Raw genomic sequence first — 19,447 nt, 5'->3', positions numbered from 1 at the left:
AATTGATAAAACTTCATGCGTGTGTGTGAGCTATGTTTGGCACCATTTTACATTATTACTAAAAGTTTGCGTGTGCATTCGCAGCCTTTTGTTTTGTGCAAATGTAAGTTGTAATATTGTGTTTATTTTGTGTAGGCCTATCTATATCTGATTTATCTCAAATAGGATGCATTTGGTTATGAATTAGGCTAATGCTGTAGTAATGCGTGATCAGCTTCATCACGCGCAGCTCAAACGGCAACGTACGAGTAATAATGACTATGATTGGGACTGTCATATTACATAACATTATAAAGAGAACAATATTGTAATAAAACATTGTGAATTATTTGGCTTTAGTTGTTGTGTTTCATCACGTTTCTCCAGGAAAAGCGTCCACTACATGAGTCATTCTGAATGGCACGTAACTTAGTTCAAGTTGTTCTTGAAGCACGCTTCATTTTGTGCAGATATAATTTGTAATAATATGTTTATTTTGTATATATCTGATTAATATCATATAGGATGCGAGTCTTTGAGTTAAATAACACGCTAGCAAAGTGCTACAGTTTACCGGTGTTCATTCAGCACGCAGCTAAAACAGCAATGCAGGACTAATAATAACTATGATAGGGACTGTCATATTACTTAACAGGAGAACACAATTTTATTAAATCGTCGTGATTTGGGTTTGGTTGCCGTTGTCAGCGCGTTGTTCCAGGAAGAGTGCGTCCACAACACATTCTGACAAGTACGCATCTGAGGCGGTGTTGATGACACGCTGTAAGTCATTATTTGATTATTAAATAAGTAATTTCTTAAATGATCAATCACATCGAAACATTTTACAATAATAGCGCTTAGATTAAAAACCCTTCTCATTAATTTGGTGAGGAACATGTCGTTTTGAGCAGCATTTGCACACCCTGTCATGCTGTTGGCTATACCACTGTGTCAGGATTCCACCAGCTTCATCCACTCCTCCCACTCATTCACTCACTCCGCCCACTCGTTCATTGTCACCCGAGTTCTAATCACCATCACCTGCACCCCATCATCACATCTCCATCGTCGAGGCGATGAGTGGAAGACGGCTTTCATCACGCCCTCCGGCCATTATTAGTACCGAGTCATGCCCTTCGGACTGTCTAACGCTCCAGCCGTCTTCCAGGGATATATGAACGAGGTTTTCAGAGAATATCTCAACAAATTTGTGGTTGTCTAAATTGACGATATTCTCATCTACTCTTCTTCCCTTGCTGAACATCAACGCCACGTCTCTCTTGTCCTGGCGAAACTGAGAGCTCATCAACTGTACCTCAAGCTGGAAAAATGTGAGTTTCACACCACCTCAGTTAAATTTCTGGGTTACGTCATTGACCAACTCGGAGTTCGGATGGACCAGAGGAAGGTGGAAGCTATAACTGGCCCCAGCCATCAACTGTAAAAGATCTTCAGCGATTCCTAGGATTCGCCAATTTCTATTGAAGATTCATCAAGAACTACAGTCACATCAGTGCTCCTCTAATATTTTCTCTCCAGGGCCGGCCCAAGTCTCTGTCCTTATCTCCTGAAGCCACCGTCGCCTTTCAACACCTCAAGGATCCCTTTCAAACCGCTCCAATCCTGGTTGATCCTGATCCCGAGATTCACTTTGTCGTTGAGGTGGACGCATCCTCTACCGGGGTTGGAGCGGTACTCTCCCAGCGGCAGGGTGATCCTCCTAAACTCCATCCATGTGCCTTTTTCTCTAAGAAGCTATCCCCGGCGGAGCGGAACTACAATATCGGCAATCGTGAGCTGCTCGCCATCAAGTTGGCTTTAGAGGAGTGGAGGCATTGGCTAACCACCAATTTCACGTGATTACAGATCATCGCAACTTAGAATACCTCAGAGAGGCTAAGAGACTAAACCCGCGCCAAGCTCGATGGGCCCTCTTCTTTACCCGCTTTGATTTCCTTGTGTCTAACCGAACTGGCAGTAAGAATTGTACAGTTGATGCTCTCTCCCGAATTCATAGTCCTCCCAGTGAAGATTCATCACCTGAACCCATTCTCCCTCCAGCCGTGTTCGTCAACCCTATCGTCTGGGACAATGCGGTGGCATAAGGATCAAGCAGATCGTCAGCGCTCGGAAACTCCGCAGTATTAGCCAGGACAGAAGGTGTGGCTGTCGACCCAGGACATTCGCCTCCGCCTGCCTTGCTGTAAGCTGCAAGAGTCCTCGATACATTCCTGCCTTCCTCTGGACTTCATATAAGCCTTGCCCTCAGAACTCTTCCTCATTCTTCAGCTATTCGTCTGCATCCGTGCCTGGGATCTTTCACCTGCATCTCCAATAGAGACTCTAGTTAATCTTCAGTTAAGTTACCAATCAACTATCATCTGTCTATATACTCACCATATCTCTGACTGCTTCTGGTAAACCTGTTAAATAAACTACTTCACTTACCACCAGTCTGACTCCTGTTCCATCCGTGACAGACTGCAGTAGACGCATTGCAGTATTAAGTCTATAACAATTAATCAATTAACTGATTGTTAATTTAAACGACTATCGATCATGGGAATTTGTTAAAATTGACATCCCTACATAGAATAGAATAGAATAGAGTAGAAAATGACAGGAAATATATTTATCTTCCACCAGGGTGGAAATTTGTCTTTGACTCACCAAACACTATTTGGATTATTTGATAATCATGAAACCACAAAGCCAAGAAGAGTAGAATTTTAATGCTGAAGCTCAAGTCTAACAAAACGATCTGCAATCAGGTGGCACAAGGTAAATCTCATCTTTCTGACAGCTAAACCTTGATTGGATCTTTTCACCTGCTTGCACTTGAAAGGACTTGACTTGATAGGTCTTCTTCGCAGCCAAGTCCCCATTCAGTCCCTCACTTTCTCTCTTAAGGCTACACAGACATTGATTTGCAATATGAGAAATGATGATAGCTAGTCCTACACAGTTACCGCCTGGCTCCATTTCATAATATGGACCATCCAGCCTCATAATCACTACAATAGGCTACTACCGTCCATAACCATTCCTCATTCAAGTTTTCCTTATTTCCGAGATTCTATGAGTAGCACTGTCTTGCTTTCTAAAGATACAATTACATCCCATCAGTGCAGATAAGGCTGGAAAATGACTGGTAGAATTTCACAATTCAGCCTAATTAAAACATAATTTCAAAATAAACTTTGATTAGACTGCATTAAACAAATAAATAGGCTACTGTAAATAAAATAAAAAAACTTACATTAACTTGACGCTTAACTTCTCACTAATAGCACACTGAGTACACACACACAAACTATTTACTTCCATCTCTGAACTTTATTTTTGCGACATTAATGTTTTGCAGTTTTTAAAGTGTCAGTATGATAAGAGATCATACTGACACCTTAGCATGACTGATCATAGACTGATCATGACTGATCATCCACCCCCCCCCCCCCCCCAATAAAAAAAACCTAAAAACGCAGCTCATTGTAGGTAGTAGAGTGACAGCTTGTTTTGGAAGAGACTTTGGCCCAATCCCAATTCTATTTTATACCCCATCGCCTACCCCTTACCCATGCCCCTTGAAACAGGGTGAAAATATTCCCCTAAGAAATGGGACAACACTACTACACCGTTAAACGTCATTAAACGTCGTCGCTAGCGCCTACGTCACAGGAGATGCGCCGATGTTTATCACAAACTTCCAAGATGCTTTCGTCAGCTGTAGTTATCAGACATGAAATTATGTTGCGAGACTATCGTTAGCGAACTTCAGCAATTTTTCTGCAAACGTTTCTTTGAAGAACATGACTGTAAATATGAAAACAAGATTGAATGTAACAAAGCAAATTATTACATTTATGGGTCTCCTTTTTCACCTGGGCATCCATGTTGCCTCTGTAGCCGGTGTATGCAGGGACATTTCTCGTACCCCTTCGTTTGAAGTGTGGTCCCGAAAAATCTTTGTTTGAATGGCAATCTGGCCCTTCCCCCTACCCCTACCTCTCCAACCAAAAGAGAATCGAGACAACGTACCCCTTCATGTGAACGCGCAAAACAGAGGGGTAGGGGAAAGTGAAGGGGTAAGGTGTAGAATTGGGATTGGGCCTAAATCTAGCTATTTTTTGCAGTTCAAATTAAAAGAATACTTGGAGCAAAATGTAATCTTTTTACGACTCACCGTTGAAGCAGATTTCATACGACTCACATACCACATCTTCAAACAGACAACCTGTGGGAAAAAAAAAAAATTCATCATTGTAATGGAAAGCCATAGTGAAAAGTAGGGCTGTGTATCACCAACAATGTCACGATACGATACGCATCACGATACTAAAGCCACGATACGATATGTATCACGATATGGATCAATTTGGAATTTAAATTTCTTTTGAGCACAGTTTAGTAACAGTAATATCTTTATTGAATAAACAGTGTTATAACAGTTGTGATAACTGAAAAACTATTTAGTTTTTGTTATTAAAAAATAATGAGAGTTAAATTAAATAAGTGTTGGAATGTGCACCAAACACAGTAATTACTTTACATTATGTTGAAATCATTTTAAACAAATAAATACAATAGAATAAAGATAGCCCAAGCCTACCAATAAATTAGTCCTGACTAAATTAAATACATCGACTATAAATCCAGATTCCTTATAATTAAAGCTATCTTTTTTTGTTTTGAAAACAATATTAATGACAGACACATATGGCTGCTGTCACTTTAAGAGCTAGTGCACGGATCCTGCTTTCATTATACTGTCACATCCATTTTATGCTTATTTAAAACATAACCAACTGTGTTGGATACTCACCAAGACCGAAATTTCTGACATCATTTTGCTTGTTTTTGTCTGTAAACGCGATATAATCCGTGTAAAATAACTTTTGTTACTCACAGGCTGTTTGTGAGGCAGCTTTACTGCATGCAGAGAAAACCATCTCTCAGAGAGCATGCGAGTACTGAATAGTTTAAAATCGCTTGAATGTTTAGCGTGGTAAGACTTAAAAAAACGAGCGAATGGTAAACTTAAGTGACAATGTAATTTTCGCCCGAATATGCAAGTGAATATTCCGTCATGTCCCAACTCCTAAAAGCGAGAGTGTAGTATCGCCGCCTTCAGCGCGTTTGACGCTTGCCTTGAGCAATCCATTTTGAGAGATAGAGAGACAGAAGACGCGGCACAGCTGAACACTCAATCAATGTTTGCGGGAATTTCCCGCGTTATAAGTGGGAGACCTGCGGGAATGATTAGAATAATGCGTAATACTCGCAATCCCTTGCTGAAATTCGAGGCCTTAATTGGCTACATTCAAAAGCACGACAGTATCGTCGATGTATCGTCGTATCGATATTATGAGCACAGCCCTAGTGAAAAGTGTGAGGGAATTCATAAAAACGGTTTGTTCAGCCCCTCAGTTCCCTTCCGTTGTCACTCCGAGTTACGTCGGATGACGACGAATGGGGGTTTCGCTTAGAAGCCTATCACCTTCGAGTATTCAAAAAACGAGCCAATGGCAAAGAAATGCCATGGGTCTGCGGAATTTGCATAGCGTAGCTCCGCCCCACCTCGTGGGTATATAAGGAAGGACGCTGGCAACATGTAGATATGTTTTTGCTTCGGAGCCAAGAGGTCCTCTTCACTCCTACAGCCTGAATTCTCTCTGAGTGTCATCGAGTATCCTTTGAGACGAGCAGCTCTCCAGTCTGTGTTGGTGCAATGGTGATTTTCCAGCGAGTTTCACATTCCTGCCTGCTGATCTGTGCAGTGGTCTGCATCCAGGGTGTGTGTTTCTCCCTGGCCGATTCAGCACAGGCTGCTGAGCGTCCTTTCACAAAAGAGCTTGCACGGGCACGTCTTTTTCAAGATGTTTCGCCCCTGTATTTCTGGGTGCGGTCGTTCCGTCTCATTATCTGATGGGCATGATGGTTGTCTTGCGTGTTTGGGCTTAGAACACGCAAAGGCAGCTTTCATGGATGAGTCATGTTCTCACTGCGGGAACATGACCATCGCTGCGCTGAGATCGAGACTCCGTGACCTTATTAAAGGTAGAATCCCCTCTGCCACACCCCGATATGTCCCCTCCATGAGAGCCGACACTTTGGCTGGTGGCCAGGGTGATCTGAGGGTTACAGTGTGGAATTCTGCCCCGATGATGCGTCCTCGGGCCACACCCCCCTCACCAGTGCAGCAACCCACGAGTTTCTCAGGTGCAGCCGCAGGGCCATCTCCGGATGTGCCCCGTGTCTCATTCGGTGCTCCAGATGACGAGGCGATGTTGATCGCCGCATCGCAAGGCGAGCTGGTATTTTCTGTGGATGAGGATGAGGACGTGCTGCCGCCCCCCGGGGTCGCAGCATTGTCCGATTCCGACCCGGAACTAACAGCAATGCTTTCCCGGGCCGCTACGAGTGTCGGGTTAGCGTGGTACTCTCCAACATCTCCTGAACACTCGTGGTCGGATGATTGGTTCTTCGGGGCTGCAGGCTCTGAGTCTCGTCGGTGGATCCCCCCAGTTCCTTTCTTCCCGGAAGTGCATGAGGAGGTCACGAGCTCCTGGAAGTCCCCGTTGTCTTCCCGTGATCGCTCGGCAACCTCCTCCTCCTTCTCTGCCCTTGATGAGGCCGCGGTGAAAGGGTACACTGGAGTTCCCCCTGTCGAACGCTCTGTTGCGATGCAACTGTGTGCAACTGTGTCCGAAGAGTGCTTCGATGTGACCCAAAGCACCCCTCCAAAGCCTGTAGGTTTTCGTCTACCCTGGTGGCGAATTCCTACAGAGCTGCGGGGCAGGCCGCCGCCTCTCTGCATGCCATGGCCATCTTCCAGGTCTACCAGGCCAGGATGCTCAGGGATATGCACGAGGGCAGAGCTCACCAAGGGCTCTTTGATGAGCTGCGCGCTGCCACCGACCTTGCTCTCCGAACCTCCCTTGGTCAGGTGATGTCCACAGCTGTGGTCCAGGAAAGACACCTGTGGCTTAACCTGGCCCGATATGCAGGATGTTGAGCGGAATCGTCTCCTCGACTCCCCCTATATCCCCGGCAGGCCTTTTCGGCGGTGCGGTCGAGGACTTCGCTCAAAAGTTCTCGGCCGGTCACAGACAGACTGAGGCTTATAAGCATATACTGCCCCGGCAGCCTTTACCGGGTGACGCATCTGAGGTCGCTTCGTTCTATTTACATTCCAGGAGACCTGAACTCTGCAGCCGACGAGATCTCACGGATTTAGTCTCTCTCCGGTGAATGGCGACTCCATCCCCAGTCGGTTCAGCTGATTTGGGAACTGTTCGGGGACGCTCAGGTAGATCTGTTTGCCTCCCAGGACTCTTCCCATTGCAGCCTGTTTTATTCCCTGACCGAGGGCACGCTCGGCACGGATGCTCTGGCGCACAGCTGGCCACAGGGCCTCTGCAAGTATGCGTTTCCCCTAGTGAGCCTTCTCATTCAGACACTGTGCAAGATCAGGGAGGACGAGGAGCAGGTCATTCTAGTTGAGCTCATTGCCCAACCAGAACTGGTTCTCCGAACTTGTACTCCTCGCGACAGCACCTCCCTGGCCAATTCCTCTGAGGAAGGACCTCCTTCTCAGGGATGGAGCACCCTATGGCACCCTCGTCCCGATCTTTGGAACCTCCACATGTGGTTCCTGGACGGGGCGAGGCAGGTTTGAGTACCCTACCACCAGCGGTGGTGGCTACTATCACTTCCGCTAGAGCATCGTCCACGAGACATGCCTATGCGTTGAAGTGGAACCTCTTCATCAGCTGGTGCTCTTCTCACCAAGAAGACCCCAGGATATGCCCGCTCAGTGTTGTGTTTTCCTTCCTGCAAGACGGGTTGGAGCGAAAGCTGTCTCCCTCCACCCTGAAAATGTATGTTGCCGCTATCGCCGCACATCACGATGCATTTGAAGGTAAGTCCATTGGAAGGCACGACCTGATCATCAGGTTCCTGAGAGGAGCGAGGAGACTAAATCCTCCTCGCCCTCCTCTCGTTCCCTCTGGGACCTCTCAGTGATTTTAACTGCCCTGGGGAGTGCTCCCTTTGAGCCCTTGCAGTCAGTGGAGCTTAAGTTCCTGTCGATGAAGACAGCGCTCCTGATTGCATTGCCATCCGTCAAGAGGGTAGGGGACCTGCAGGCATTTTCTGTTGACGAAGCGTGCCTGGAATTCAGGCCGGCTAACTCTCACATGATCATGACACCCCGGCCTGGATACATGCCCAAGGTTCCTACCACTCCCTTTCGGGACCAGGTGGTGAACCTGCAAGCGCTGCCCTCGGAGGCAGACCCAGCCTTGGCACTGCTCTGTCCAGTACACGCTCTTCGTGCCTACGTAGACAGGACGCAGTGTTTCAGGACCACTCCACTCGGAGTCTGGCCTCCTCTTGGGCTCTAGCGCATGGTGCCTCGCAAACAGACATCTGCAGAGCTGCAGGCTGGGCGACACCGAACACATTCGCGAGATTCTATAATCTCCGAGTGGAGCCAGTGTCCTCTCGTGTACTCGCTTCAACTAGCCAGTAACTTGGACCCGCTCAGGTGTCTTCGCTTGCTCGCCATTCCACTCCTCGGACTGGATAAGTGCGATATATTCCTCAGGTGAGTTTCTACGAGAAACCCTGGGTTCCTCAAGCACTGTTGACATCAACGCCAAGGTTCCGGTAGCTTTCGCAGTTGGCTAGGTGCCTCCATGTGCATGGTCCCCCCACTAGGCTACCCCCACATGTGTATTTCCGCTGTAAGCCTCCTTAAGCATGTGTCTTTCCCTCGGCAAGCCACCTTGCCACCCCTGGAGTTGAAAGATTCCACCCTACGGGCTGGACACTCCAGTGTTTCTCCGTATGTTACCCGCTCTCGGGCCATATGTGTATTCCTAAGACCTCCCTTTGGGCGGGCATTGTTTGCATATTTCCTCTGAGATATGCTCCCCAGTGTACCTCGGTATTCCTGTGTTAAGTTGGAGTCCTTCGTCCGTGCCAGTATCACGACAGGGAGCTCTCACTTACGCAGGGCACTGGAAGACAGCCGAGAAGTGGCGTGATTAGACTGGTACCCCCATTCGTCGTCATCCGACGTAACTCGGAGTGACAAGAAAGGGAACGTCTCGGTTACGTATGTAACCCTCGTTCCCTGAGTAGGGAACAGAGATGTTACGTCTTCCTGCCACTTCCGCTGTTCCGCTGGAATGTGAGTTCAGCCTTGGCTCCACAGCAGGAAAACATATCTGCATGTTGCCAGTGTCCTTCCTTATATACCCACGAGGTGGGGCGGAGCTACGCTATGCAAACTCCGCAGACCCATGGCATTTCTTTGCCATTGGCTCGTTTTTTAATACTCGAAGGTGATAGGCTTCTAAGCGAAACCCCCATTCGTCGTCATCCGTCATAACGTCTCCGTTCACTTCTCAGGGAACGAGGGTTACATACGTAACCGAGACGTTTTCTGCTGATCAGTATTTGGAATGCAACCCGCAAATAATCAGCCATGTACGACTTCTAATTAGCAGGACTTCTAATTTGTGCAGTAAACTAGCTTTGAAATAACCTTATTTTTGATAAACACGCTGTGGTGCGACCCTAGATGGCTGTCACTTTTAGCGCATGCAACAGTTCGATTGTGAGTGTGATATTGTTTCTAGTAGCTATAAAATAGTTATAATGTATAATATAACAAGTTATAATAAACAAGTTAGTATTGAGTAACTTACATTTTAGAAGCAATATCATCAATCTATTTTGCTTCACCAGCGCAAAATGTACAGACACCGTTTCGCGTCTCTGGACAACACACAGCTGTGGCGTTCCTAGTATCACGGAATGAATCGGTTGAGCAAATGACTCACTTGTTTAGTTCCTTATTGATTCAGCTGAGTCTTATTTTGAAGGCATGGACCATGGGCCGCATAGGTCATCTAAATGTTTTATTACAGAAAAGCAACCATTATAAAATTGACTGTTATTTCCAACCCTAAATAAACACACCTGAACAAGCTAATCAATGTTTTCAGGATTACTAAAAAATTATTTTTGTCAGGGTTGGAGCTAAAATCTGCAGGACAGTGGCCCTCGAGGACCGGAGTTGCCCATCCCTGGAACATGCAGGAAAAACTCCCTCCATTAAATCCAAGGGTAGTAATAAATCCCTATGGTGTTGAACTGTATATCAGCACTGTAAATTTATGCTATTAAATGTATCACTCTTATGAATTATAATGTGTCATTTATTTACATACAGCTTACAAAGACATTTTGTAGAGTAGGCTAGATCAGTAGCTCAATAAAGGGGGAACACAAGAAGGCACAGAACATTTTTAAAAGAAAGAAGAGAGAAAATTTCAGTAGAGTGAGATATATAAAATAATAATAGCAGATGGACAAGATGTTATACATGAAAAAAGAATTCCACAGAATCCCTGTCATTTACAGTCTTTAATGGTTCAGTGCAAGGAGCAGCCCTTTGATTCTATACATTGACCTCAAAATAGAGTAATTCTGCACTGAGTAGAGGTCTGCACTCCCACGGGAGTCCCGCGGGAACCGCGGGTCGCGACGCAAAACAGTGCGGCGCGGGACAAATTTTGAAAGGTCATTGCGGGAGCGGGCGGGATGATGAGGTGCACTTGCGGGTGCGGGCGGGAGGGATGATACGCTGCACTCCCGCAAATTAAATATGAGTGTAAAGTAAAATATATAAATTATTAAAGTAGCGTACATAATTTGTAGTTGTGAGGGAGATTCTGATTGACAGCAATAAAAACGTTTTAAGCAGCCTAAACTTGTGAATGTTGTCGGGTAGGGTGGATTCTAATCTCACGCACACTTGTTTAGAGACAATTCCTTCCCGCTGCTCCGTGTTCGAATTCGAAAGCTAGTTCAAGTTCAAAATAGACAGCATGGACGAGGAACAGAGCGCCTCTAGTGCTTCAGATATAGGCCTAAGCGCTTCAGATGTAAGTACTTCTCTAAAGAAAGGCACATTTACTCCAAAAAAATCATGAAACCTCAAATCAGACATTTGGCAGTCTTTTTCGGTTGTGCATGACGGAGAGTGGAATCAACTACCTTTCGCCTGCTGCGATAAATGCCAAAAGGTGTTAACATACAACGGACACAAATCTGGAACATCATGCCTGAAGCGTCATGTATGTACAGTCTTGAAAGGACAAAGATTGTTGGAGTTCAAGGGAAACACGTCGAAAGTGTCAATTGCTCTAAAGGCGAAGACAATAGACAAATGTGTGGACTTTGTTTCTGCTGACCTCCGTCCATGTGACAGCATTGCTGGTGAGGGATTCATTCAGTTGACACAACATTTGGTAGACACGGCAGCCACAATAGGCAGATATGATGTGAGAGATATTCTGCCTCATCCAACAACTGTGTCACTCCATGTAGATGGCAGGGCACACAGATTTAGAAGGGCTGTTGTCGATGACATGACTGAGACAATTGTGAAATATGGATGTGCTGTGACAACTGATATTTGGACAGAGACGTATAGAAAAACGTCTTTCCTTTCAGCCACCATACATTACGTCGATTCAGACTACAATTTAGAATCTAGAGTGCTATTTTCTGCCCCATTTGAAGAATGCACTCCAAAGACAGGTGAAAATATTCAGGCTTTATTATTTCAGAACTTAAGAGTCTTTGGAATTGATTGTTCGCTTTTGGGAAAGAAATTTTTTTTTGTAACGGATAGAGGAGCTAACATGGTGGCCTCTTTACGTGGGTTCACTAGACTGAACTGTAGTGCACATGTACTGAATTCAGTTCTTGCACATGCTCTCTCACCTGCTGTGATGAGCCAAGTCCCCGAAGCGGCCCAGCTTATCACCAACGTGAAGAAACTGGTCAGCTATTTTAAACATTCTGGCCTGCAAGTCAAGCTGGGGAAGTCTCTCAAACAGTCAGTGGAGACACGATGGAATTTGACTGTGGACATGCTGGATTCTGTCTCACAGCAGTACGATGAGCTCACAACAATACTGCCGGATAATAAGCAGTATGACAAAGTAGGCTGTATCAATAAAAACACTCTTGGATCCCTCGTGGCGTTTCTCAAACCCTTCAAAGACGCAACGAATGACCTGGAGTCGGACAATACGGCATTAAGTGCGGCGCTTGTTCTGCCTTGGTCTGTGAAGTTAAGAAAGCATTGTGAAGTGGCCAAGGTTGACCCCCTACTCAATGCTATCGCATCTCCTTGTGTACAACGCCTAGACGAACTGTTGCCACCAAGTAACCTTGCTCCAAATGGAATTAACATGCTCTATAAAGTAGCAACATTCCTGACTCCCAAACTGCGTCAGCTTAAGATGGTCGATGAAAATGAAAGACAATATGTGACTGAAGCTGTGAAAGAGCTGATTGAGGACTTGGGGTTTGATGTCCAAGCTGAGGAAAATTCTGAGCCACCTCCACCTAAAAAGGTGACATTTCTTGATTTTGAAGAATGGGAAGATGTAGGTGCTACGTGTACTGACTCGCAGAAGTCTGTAGATTCCGAGATAGTGGAGCATTTGAAAGTCAAACTGGATGGATCTGAATCACACCAACCCAAAGATATCCTCCCGTGGTGGAAGAAACATTGCTTTGAATTTCCCACACTTTCCAAACTGGCACGCCATGTACTATGTGTCCCAGCCTCCAGCGCACCGTCCGAACGAGCTTTCAGCATTTGTGGTCGCATACTGGAGCAAAGACGCAGTGTGCTGAAGCCCTCATCAGTAAACAACCTACTTTTCCTTCATGGTTATTCAAAGAACCCGTAGCCTAAACAGCAGCTGCTTTTTTTACCTTTATTTTGATCATTTTCATTTAGACATGCTGGTAGCGACCTGCTGAGTTTTTATTTTTATTCTTCTTATTATTATTCATATTCATATTATTATTATTAAAATTAAAAGGTAGGCACACAGGCTATTTTCAGTTTAACACCTGCACTGAGCGGCTCAAAGCCCAAATAGTTTTTTAGTCTCAATGTTTTAGTTCATGGCTAGCCTATAATGTGACAGGAACATTATCTAATTATAGCTATATATTAGATAGATAATAATATTACCTAATCGAATATATTTTTGTTTTTGGTTACTGTTAGCTGTTAGTACTGTTGTGAATATTATGCTGTTCGTAATATGGGACCGATTCGTGTCTTGTGATCACATTTTAAATGTTTAAATGGCCTGTGATATAGTGAAGTCTAATATATAATAGATAAGAATTATCTGTTTTACAAATGTTCCTATGTGTAGGCAATGCCTAAGGCTGTTTTTATGTTACACGTTAAGCCTAATGGAATTTGGGCCGATTAATGTTTATCTTTGTTGGTGTTAGTTACTGATGCCTATTTAATGTTTTGAATGGTTGAACATATGCAGGCTTACCAATAAATATGTTACCAAGTATTGGTAAGGAATTTTGTGCGCACGCATTTTTTTGCCCTAGACCTTTCGTCAGACAAAAAGTGCGGGCGGGAGCGGGACATTATATCACAGATGCGGGTGGGAGCGGCACTAAAAGTGACAAATCTTTGCGGGAGCGGGCGGGAGCAGGACTGAACACTGTGGGAGCAGGCGGGAGCGGGTCTGAAAATTGTGTCCCGCGCAGGTCTCTCGCACTGAGCACCACCTTCCACTGAATCATCTGCGGCGTACACAGAGTAAGAATAATTCAGAAATAATGAAAAAAGAAAATGACAAAATGTTTTTGTAATTATAGTGGACATCATTTCTAGAGAGATGATGCAGGATTAGATGCGAACACACAGACTGCTGAGGCTGAGCCGACCAGAACATAAACTGTGACACAAAACAGTTTGCCGTCTCCATGGAGACAGGACTGAAAGGGAGCTCTCAGGTGACAAGAGGAAAGATTACAAAGCTTTGTACATGTGCCAATGTGTGTGTGTCCGTGGACATGGCCAAGGGACTCTTTAGCAGCTGTCCTTTGATAAAGCACAAGGGAATGAAAAAAATGTCCCTACAAGGGAGAGAGAGAGAGAGAGAGAGAGAGAGAGAGAGAGAGAGAGAGAGAGAGAGAGAGAGAGAGAGAGAGAAAATCAGAGCTCTCATGTTGCCTTTCCCTTTTTAATTACCACATACATTTAAATTATTACATTGTTTACAGTAGAGAAATTTTATCATTTTTTTCCTCCTTCCTCAAGCCTCTCAGGTGACTTTATAACTTACATATTTACTTTACTATCCGTTTTTTCTCTTTTCCTGTCTGTATGTCCTCACAGCTGTCATTAGTGTAGAAATCATAATTCATAAAAGAGTCAAGGTTCATGTCACAGTTGCCGACCCAAAAATGAAGAATCAACAAACTAGAGCAAAATAAAGTCTGTGAAACACCCCATATCTACACAGAAAATGGTCCTAAAAGATATTAGAGTTGAAGAGCAGTGCAGCGATTGGCATGCTGAATCAGAAAGCCGGCAGTAATAAATGGGCTGTCAATGGTGGAGGGAGGGTCAGGCGAAGATTCTATTAAACATGAAGACAGTCCCACACTAAACTCTGTTCTACACACTGTTTAAAGCTCTGTAATTACTCCTGGGCACTCAAGTCTTATCAAACCACTCAGCCTCTTTTATTAGAACTTGTCAGAATTCTCATCAGCATTCCATATTAATTACCCCCGTTCCTCACACCGACGTCTGTCTGGATAAAGCGCGTTCTGCCTGCTCCTAGCTCCTAAATCAGGTCGACAAAACCATTTATCTCGGAAGAGTGTCCACTCACGCAGGCCGGCCTCTGCTTGTTGGCTCCTGAGGTTGACTAAAAGGAAACATAATTAAACAGTAATAGCTTTTTCTTTTCTTTTTTCTTTATAGGGAAGAGAAGGGTCTCCCATAGCACAGCGCAGTAAAGAGAAACACTTTGGCAATAGATTACCATGTTCCACACTTGTTTTGAGCGTGTTAGAAATTGTCAGTAACAATACTGTATAATGAGAAGACAATATGTATGGCATCATTATTTTTTGGGATGATTATGACAAAATAAACCCAGACAAGATTATTATAATCTAATTCAAGATTTTGCTAAGAAAAAAAAAGGTTGAGACCATGTAGAAATCAATGGGTCTAGCAACAAGAATGTCCTATGAGCTAATTTCTACAAACGATACATGAGATGCAAGACGGTGGCAATTGCGTTTGGATGTAATGCGAGAGCGAGTCTGCAGTGTGCCACAAGGGACATGAATTTTGAGAAATTGAGCCCTCCCTCGATATTGGGTCTACATCAACTGTCAGTTAATTTATGTGCACACGCAAATTACTAGCTACATACTGCATAATAAAACAAAAAGTATTTTTATTTTTAATTTTTTTCCATAGGAATATAAAAAAAAGTTTAAAAAGCTGTAAGCCATGAACCAAATCAACCAGCCATAAGGTGAATCACAACATTACAAACTGAAACTGATACACAAAGTTTTTGAAAATCTGTGAAAAGACAAAGGTACAAGACTGTGTGCTTGATGAGGGAATAAACTACAATTCTTTGAAGCCTTGTGAATGACTGATGAAATGTTGATTATATATACTGAAAAAAAATGGTTTATTGCAAGATATGCATATATATACACATATTTAGGAATAAATATATTTAGTGTAGGGATAATGACTCTATTACGTCAATCGCAGTGCTTCTTTGGAGTGGGTGGACACTTAAGAGTTGTCTTGGTGCAATTTGCTTGTTTAAATCCTCTTATTGATGGAGAGTTTTCATAAAATCATGAGTAATGCAGTTTTTCATCAGGAACTTCACCGTTAAAGTCGGCATGAAATGAAAGCTGATAGTCTTTTCTTTTCCTATTGTGACGTATGTACGAGCAAAATGGCTTGTGGAATGAGAAAAAAATGTAGGAAAGAATTGAGTTTGTCCATCAAGGATTGGTGGGATTGTTAGATTATTGTGGTTTGCAATTGGTGTGATCTCATGTGAGTGACAGGCTTTCCCATTTTCGTGCCATTAAAAACGTCATCAGAGAAGAGATGTCAAGAGGGAGGGAAAGTTATTTTGATTATAATAATGCACAGATAAATCATATATAATAAATACTTCAAAATTCGATTAAAAATAAGAATTGTCCATGTTGATTTCATGGTGATTTTAAACAAGTTTATACTGATGATTAACAACTTCATGGCTCACAGTAGGTCTGTCCTTTAAAGGTGCTCTAAGCGATGTCACGTGTTTTTTAGGCCAAAACATTTTTAGTCACATACAGCAAACATCTCCTCACTATCCGCTAGCTGCCTGTCCCCTGAGTACACTGTAAGAAAACGCGGTCTCTGCAGACACCCTAGGCTCCAAAAACGGCAACAAAAACAAACTGGGCTAACCCGCACCACGAAACATAACAGACTGTTCCAGCCAATAACCGATAAGAAGGGTTTGGGGGTGGGGTTTGGGGGGTTAGTGCGTGGATGAGGAGGAGGGAGAGACTAGCTAGCCTCCGTTTTGTTTGACAATACTTCAAACGTCAACAAGAAGTGACATCACCCAACATCGCTTTGTTAAAAAAAACAATTCCCCTGGAGAAAATGAATGTGATTTTTTACCTCCAGTCAGTTGACTGCTGACTTTCAACATCATGCTTTCAGACATGACTGTTACAATAATTTAGGAGAAGCTTTAGGATTTAGAGCATTCATAAAACACACGTTTCAATGGAGATGACAAACCCTGAGATGCCAATTGTATCAGCACAGTGTCACAAAGAAAGATCAAAATAGATTTTAAACAAACATTTACTTTGTCTAGCAAGCAACACTCTAGTACTGATTACATTTTGTGCTTGAGTCTGATGAAAATGTCCTTCTTACTCTGAGCTACAGGATGCATACTAGGTGCTGAGTACATCTGAGTCTTCACCCCTCCCATTGAAAGATGCTTTGACTGAAGCCTTCAGGCTGACATCTTTATGAAGAATCCATTTTAACCCACCCACCACTCACACGGTTCCTCATTTCCCCAGAGGTTCAGTCTTTGAGAATGAACAGCAACAGCAGTGTATGTGAAGTCTCATTCTATGGTGATTAAAGCAAGCCTGCAGAACTGCATACTGAATGATGATGGTATGAATTAGGGTTGGGAGATTTATACACACTTACATTTCTTTGGATATCCAATGCCTTTTAATGCTAACTCTGAATTTTTTTTTTGCACAACATACTAATTCTACCATCTTAACTACATGTGGTGTGTAAATGGATTTTGGCGAGGTTAAAAATAACCAGTGCCAAGTGACCTGAATTCTGAAAAATTAATTCACATCACTATGATCAATGGAGGATAGGGGATTCAATTCACATATGACTGTACTTGTTTAATCATTTTTGTCCTGGTATCATTGTAGACTATTTTAATATGGATGTAAATTAAACTAACTGCTATATAGTTACACAATATGTTATTCTCAGCATATTTACAACATATATTAAATGGTAGCACTATTGGTATGAATATGACATTCATCAACCAACTACAGAGTTGCGCTCTGGAGATATTTAATAAGTGGAACATTATATAGTCTACCATATTTATGGAAGTGTTGAACAAATGTTCCTTATACCATTTTATTTGTAAATAGGTAAATAAAAATCATTGTATGACTTACTATATGAAATAACAAAACTTTTCACATGGATTATTCAGGTCCACATACATTATGTTAATATGTTATAATTACCCACTCCAATGTTTGTACATTCCTTAACACTTAAAGTTGACTTGAATTTTAAGCATAAAATCATTTTGAACTAGAGCTTCAGACAAGCAGTGGTCATAAATGACGACTACAGGTAAAAATATAATGGATCCTTTGGAATTATATGGATTTCTTCTTGAACCACACAAGCAATAAAAACATACTAATTGTGTTTTAGTTTGTTATAAAACTTTCTTTATTCAATACTATGTTATGGATTAGGGTCAGATCTAAGGAGATACAGATGTTGATATCCAAAATGATTTATAAACTCAATCTCAGAAATGCTATCAGAGCCGGTCCAAGGCTTTTGGGGGCCCTAAGCAGAATTTGATTTGTGGGGCCCCCTCCCACTATGGAAAGTCACATGTGCTTGACGATTATTGACACAAATGTCACGCAATAATGATACATTATAAATGAATAAAGTGCCTACTTAGATAAAAAAGTTTTAACTTTTACTTTACTCTTTTACTAACTCTTTGAAACTTCTTAAAACAAACTCTCTCAAAAAATTTTAAATAAATTATTTGCTAAAATAATGACAAAACTGAGAAATCAGAAACATAATAAGAGCAAGGGTTCAACAATGACAATTATTGTTGAAAACTGTAAAAATATGATTATTTCTCAACTGTCTCAATACAGTGTAACTGTCCTCAAAATCTTTTTTATTATTATTATTGTAACAGACTTTGTTGGATTGTACATGACAGAATCCAACAAAGTCTTTTACTATAATACAGGTAATGATGTACTGGCGCTCGTTGTCTGTGTATGCAATCTATTTTTCCCCTTGGGGCTTGCCGTAGATAGGAATGGGTCGTGCGCACTTGGTACTGGAGTGTCGCGGGTTTTTGGAGTTAGTGATCTGATGTGTGGTATAATAAAGAGGAGAAGAGTTCAAACTGCTATGTTTATTATTTATTCAAACTGCTACCTTTACACCTAGAAGGTTAAGTTCCCCTGCGGCTATTTTCTCCAACTTAAACCGATACCGTGACTATGCATGCGCAGTTGCGCACGAATTGTCTATACACTCACGAGGTGTCTAGATTATGCGCATGACTTAAACGCTGGCAGACACAGCAGCAGTTGTTGGCAGGTATATTGATAATGAAATCCGAATTTTCTTGTCTTGAATTATTCATTCATTCATTCATTCATATTCATTCACTAATTTATGTCACTTGTTTAAGTCATCTAAAAAATATATATATTTAACTCGATTGGGGGCCCCCCTCTTAGTTCGCTTATGCCTCGGGCCTGCCCTGAATGCTATATTGCTTTAAATATGCTAAAATTCTTAAATATATAAAGAAAGAGTCTAGATGTTTTATTCTACCAACAAGCACAGAAGCAGACCTGTCATCTTTCAGGGTCACTTCATCCTGATGATCCTTTAAATTCGGCCAATGAATAAGGTTACATATTTTTACTATAAGTTAAAAAATATCCTCCCTTTAGGGGTTGATAAAGTACAATGGTGTCTCTTTTAAGGTACTACCCTTGTGACAAGCTGTTATACCCGCATTTTTTGAATATCCTTACTGGAGGAATAATATATAACAGTTTAGGTGTGTACCAATCATACAAAACATTTAATTAAGAGACATTATCTCTTCTCATTCTTACATCAATCGTGACATATGCCAAGGACACAACTCTCTCATTCTTCAACCTTACGTTGGCTCATTTTCGGATTCACACTGTCCCTTGGTGTACCTTACTGAAT

General features: G+C 42.7%; 1 protein-coding gene across 2 annotated transcripts in view; it reads right to left on the bottom strand.

The window, feature by feature from the left end:
* ptprn2 (protein tyrosine phosphatase receptor type N2) overlaps positions 1–19,447 on the bottom strand; it is a 295,725-nt gene that overhangs the window by 231,136 nt on the left and 45,142 nt on the right. For both annotated transcript variants that reach the window (XM_077229223.1, XM_077229224.1), the window contains exon 2: positions 4,166–4,216. In XM_077229223.1, the coding sequence (XP_077085338.1) occupies positions 4,166–4,216 (51 nt within the window). The remainder of the gene's footprint in view (positions 1–4,165; positions 4,217–19,447) is intronic.

This window comes from Siphateles boraxobius, unplaced genomic scaffold, assembly GCF_051911475.1.
Source record: "Siphateles boraxobius isolate OS27281-9 unplaced genomic scaffold, OSU_SipBor_1 130, whole genome shotgun sequence".
NCBI lineage: Eukaryota > Metazoa > Chordata > Actinopteri > Cypriniformes > Leuciscidae > Siphateles > Siphateles boraxobius.
This window is presented reverse-complemented; position numbering and strand designations above follow the sequence as displayed.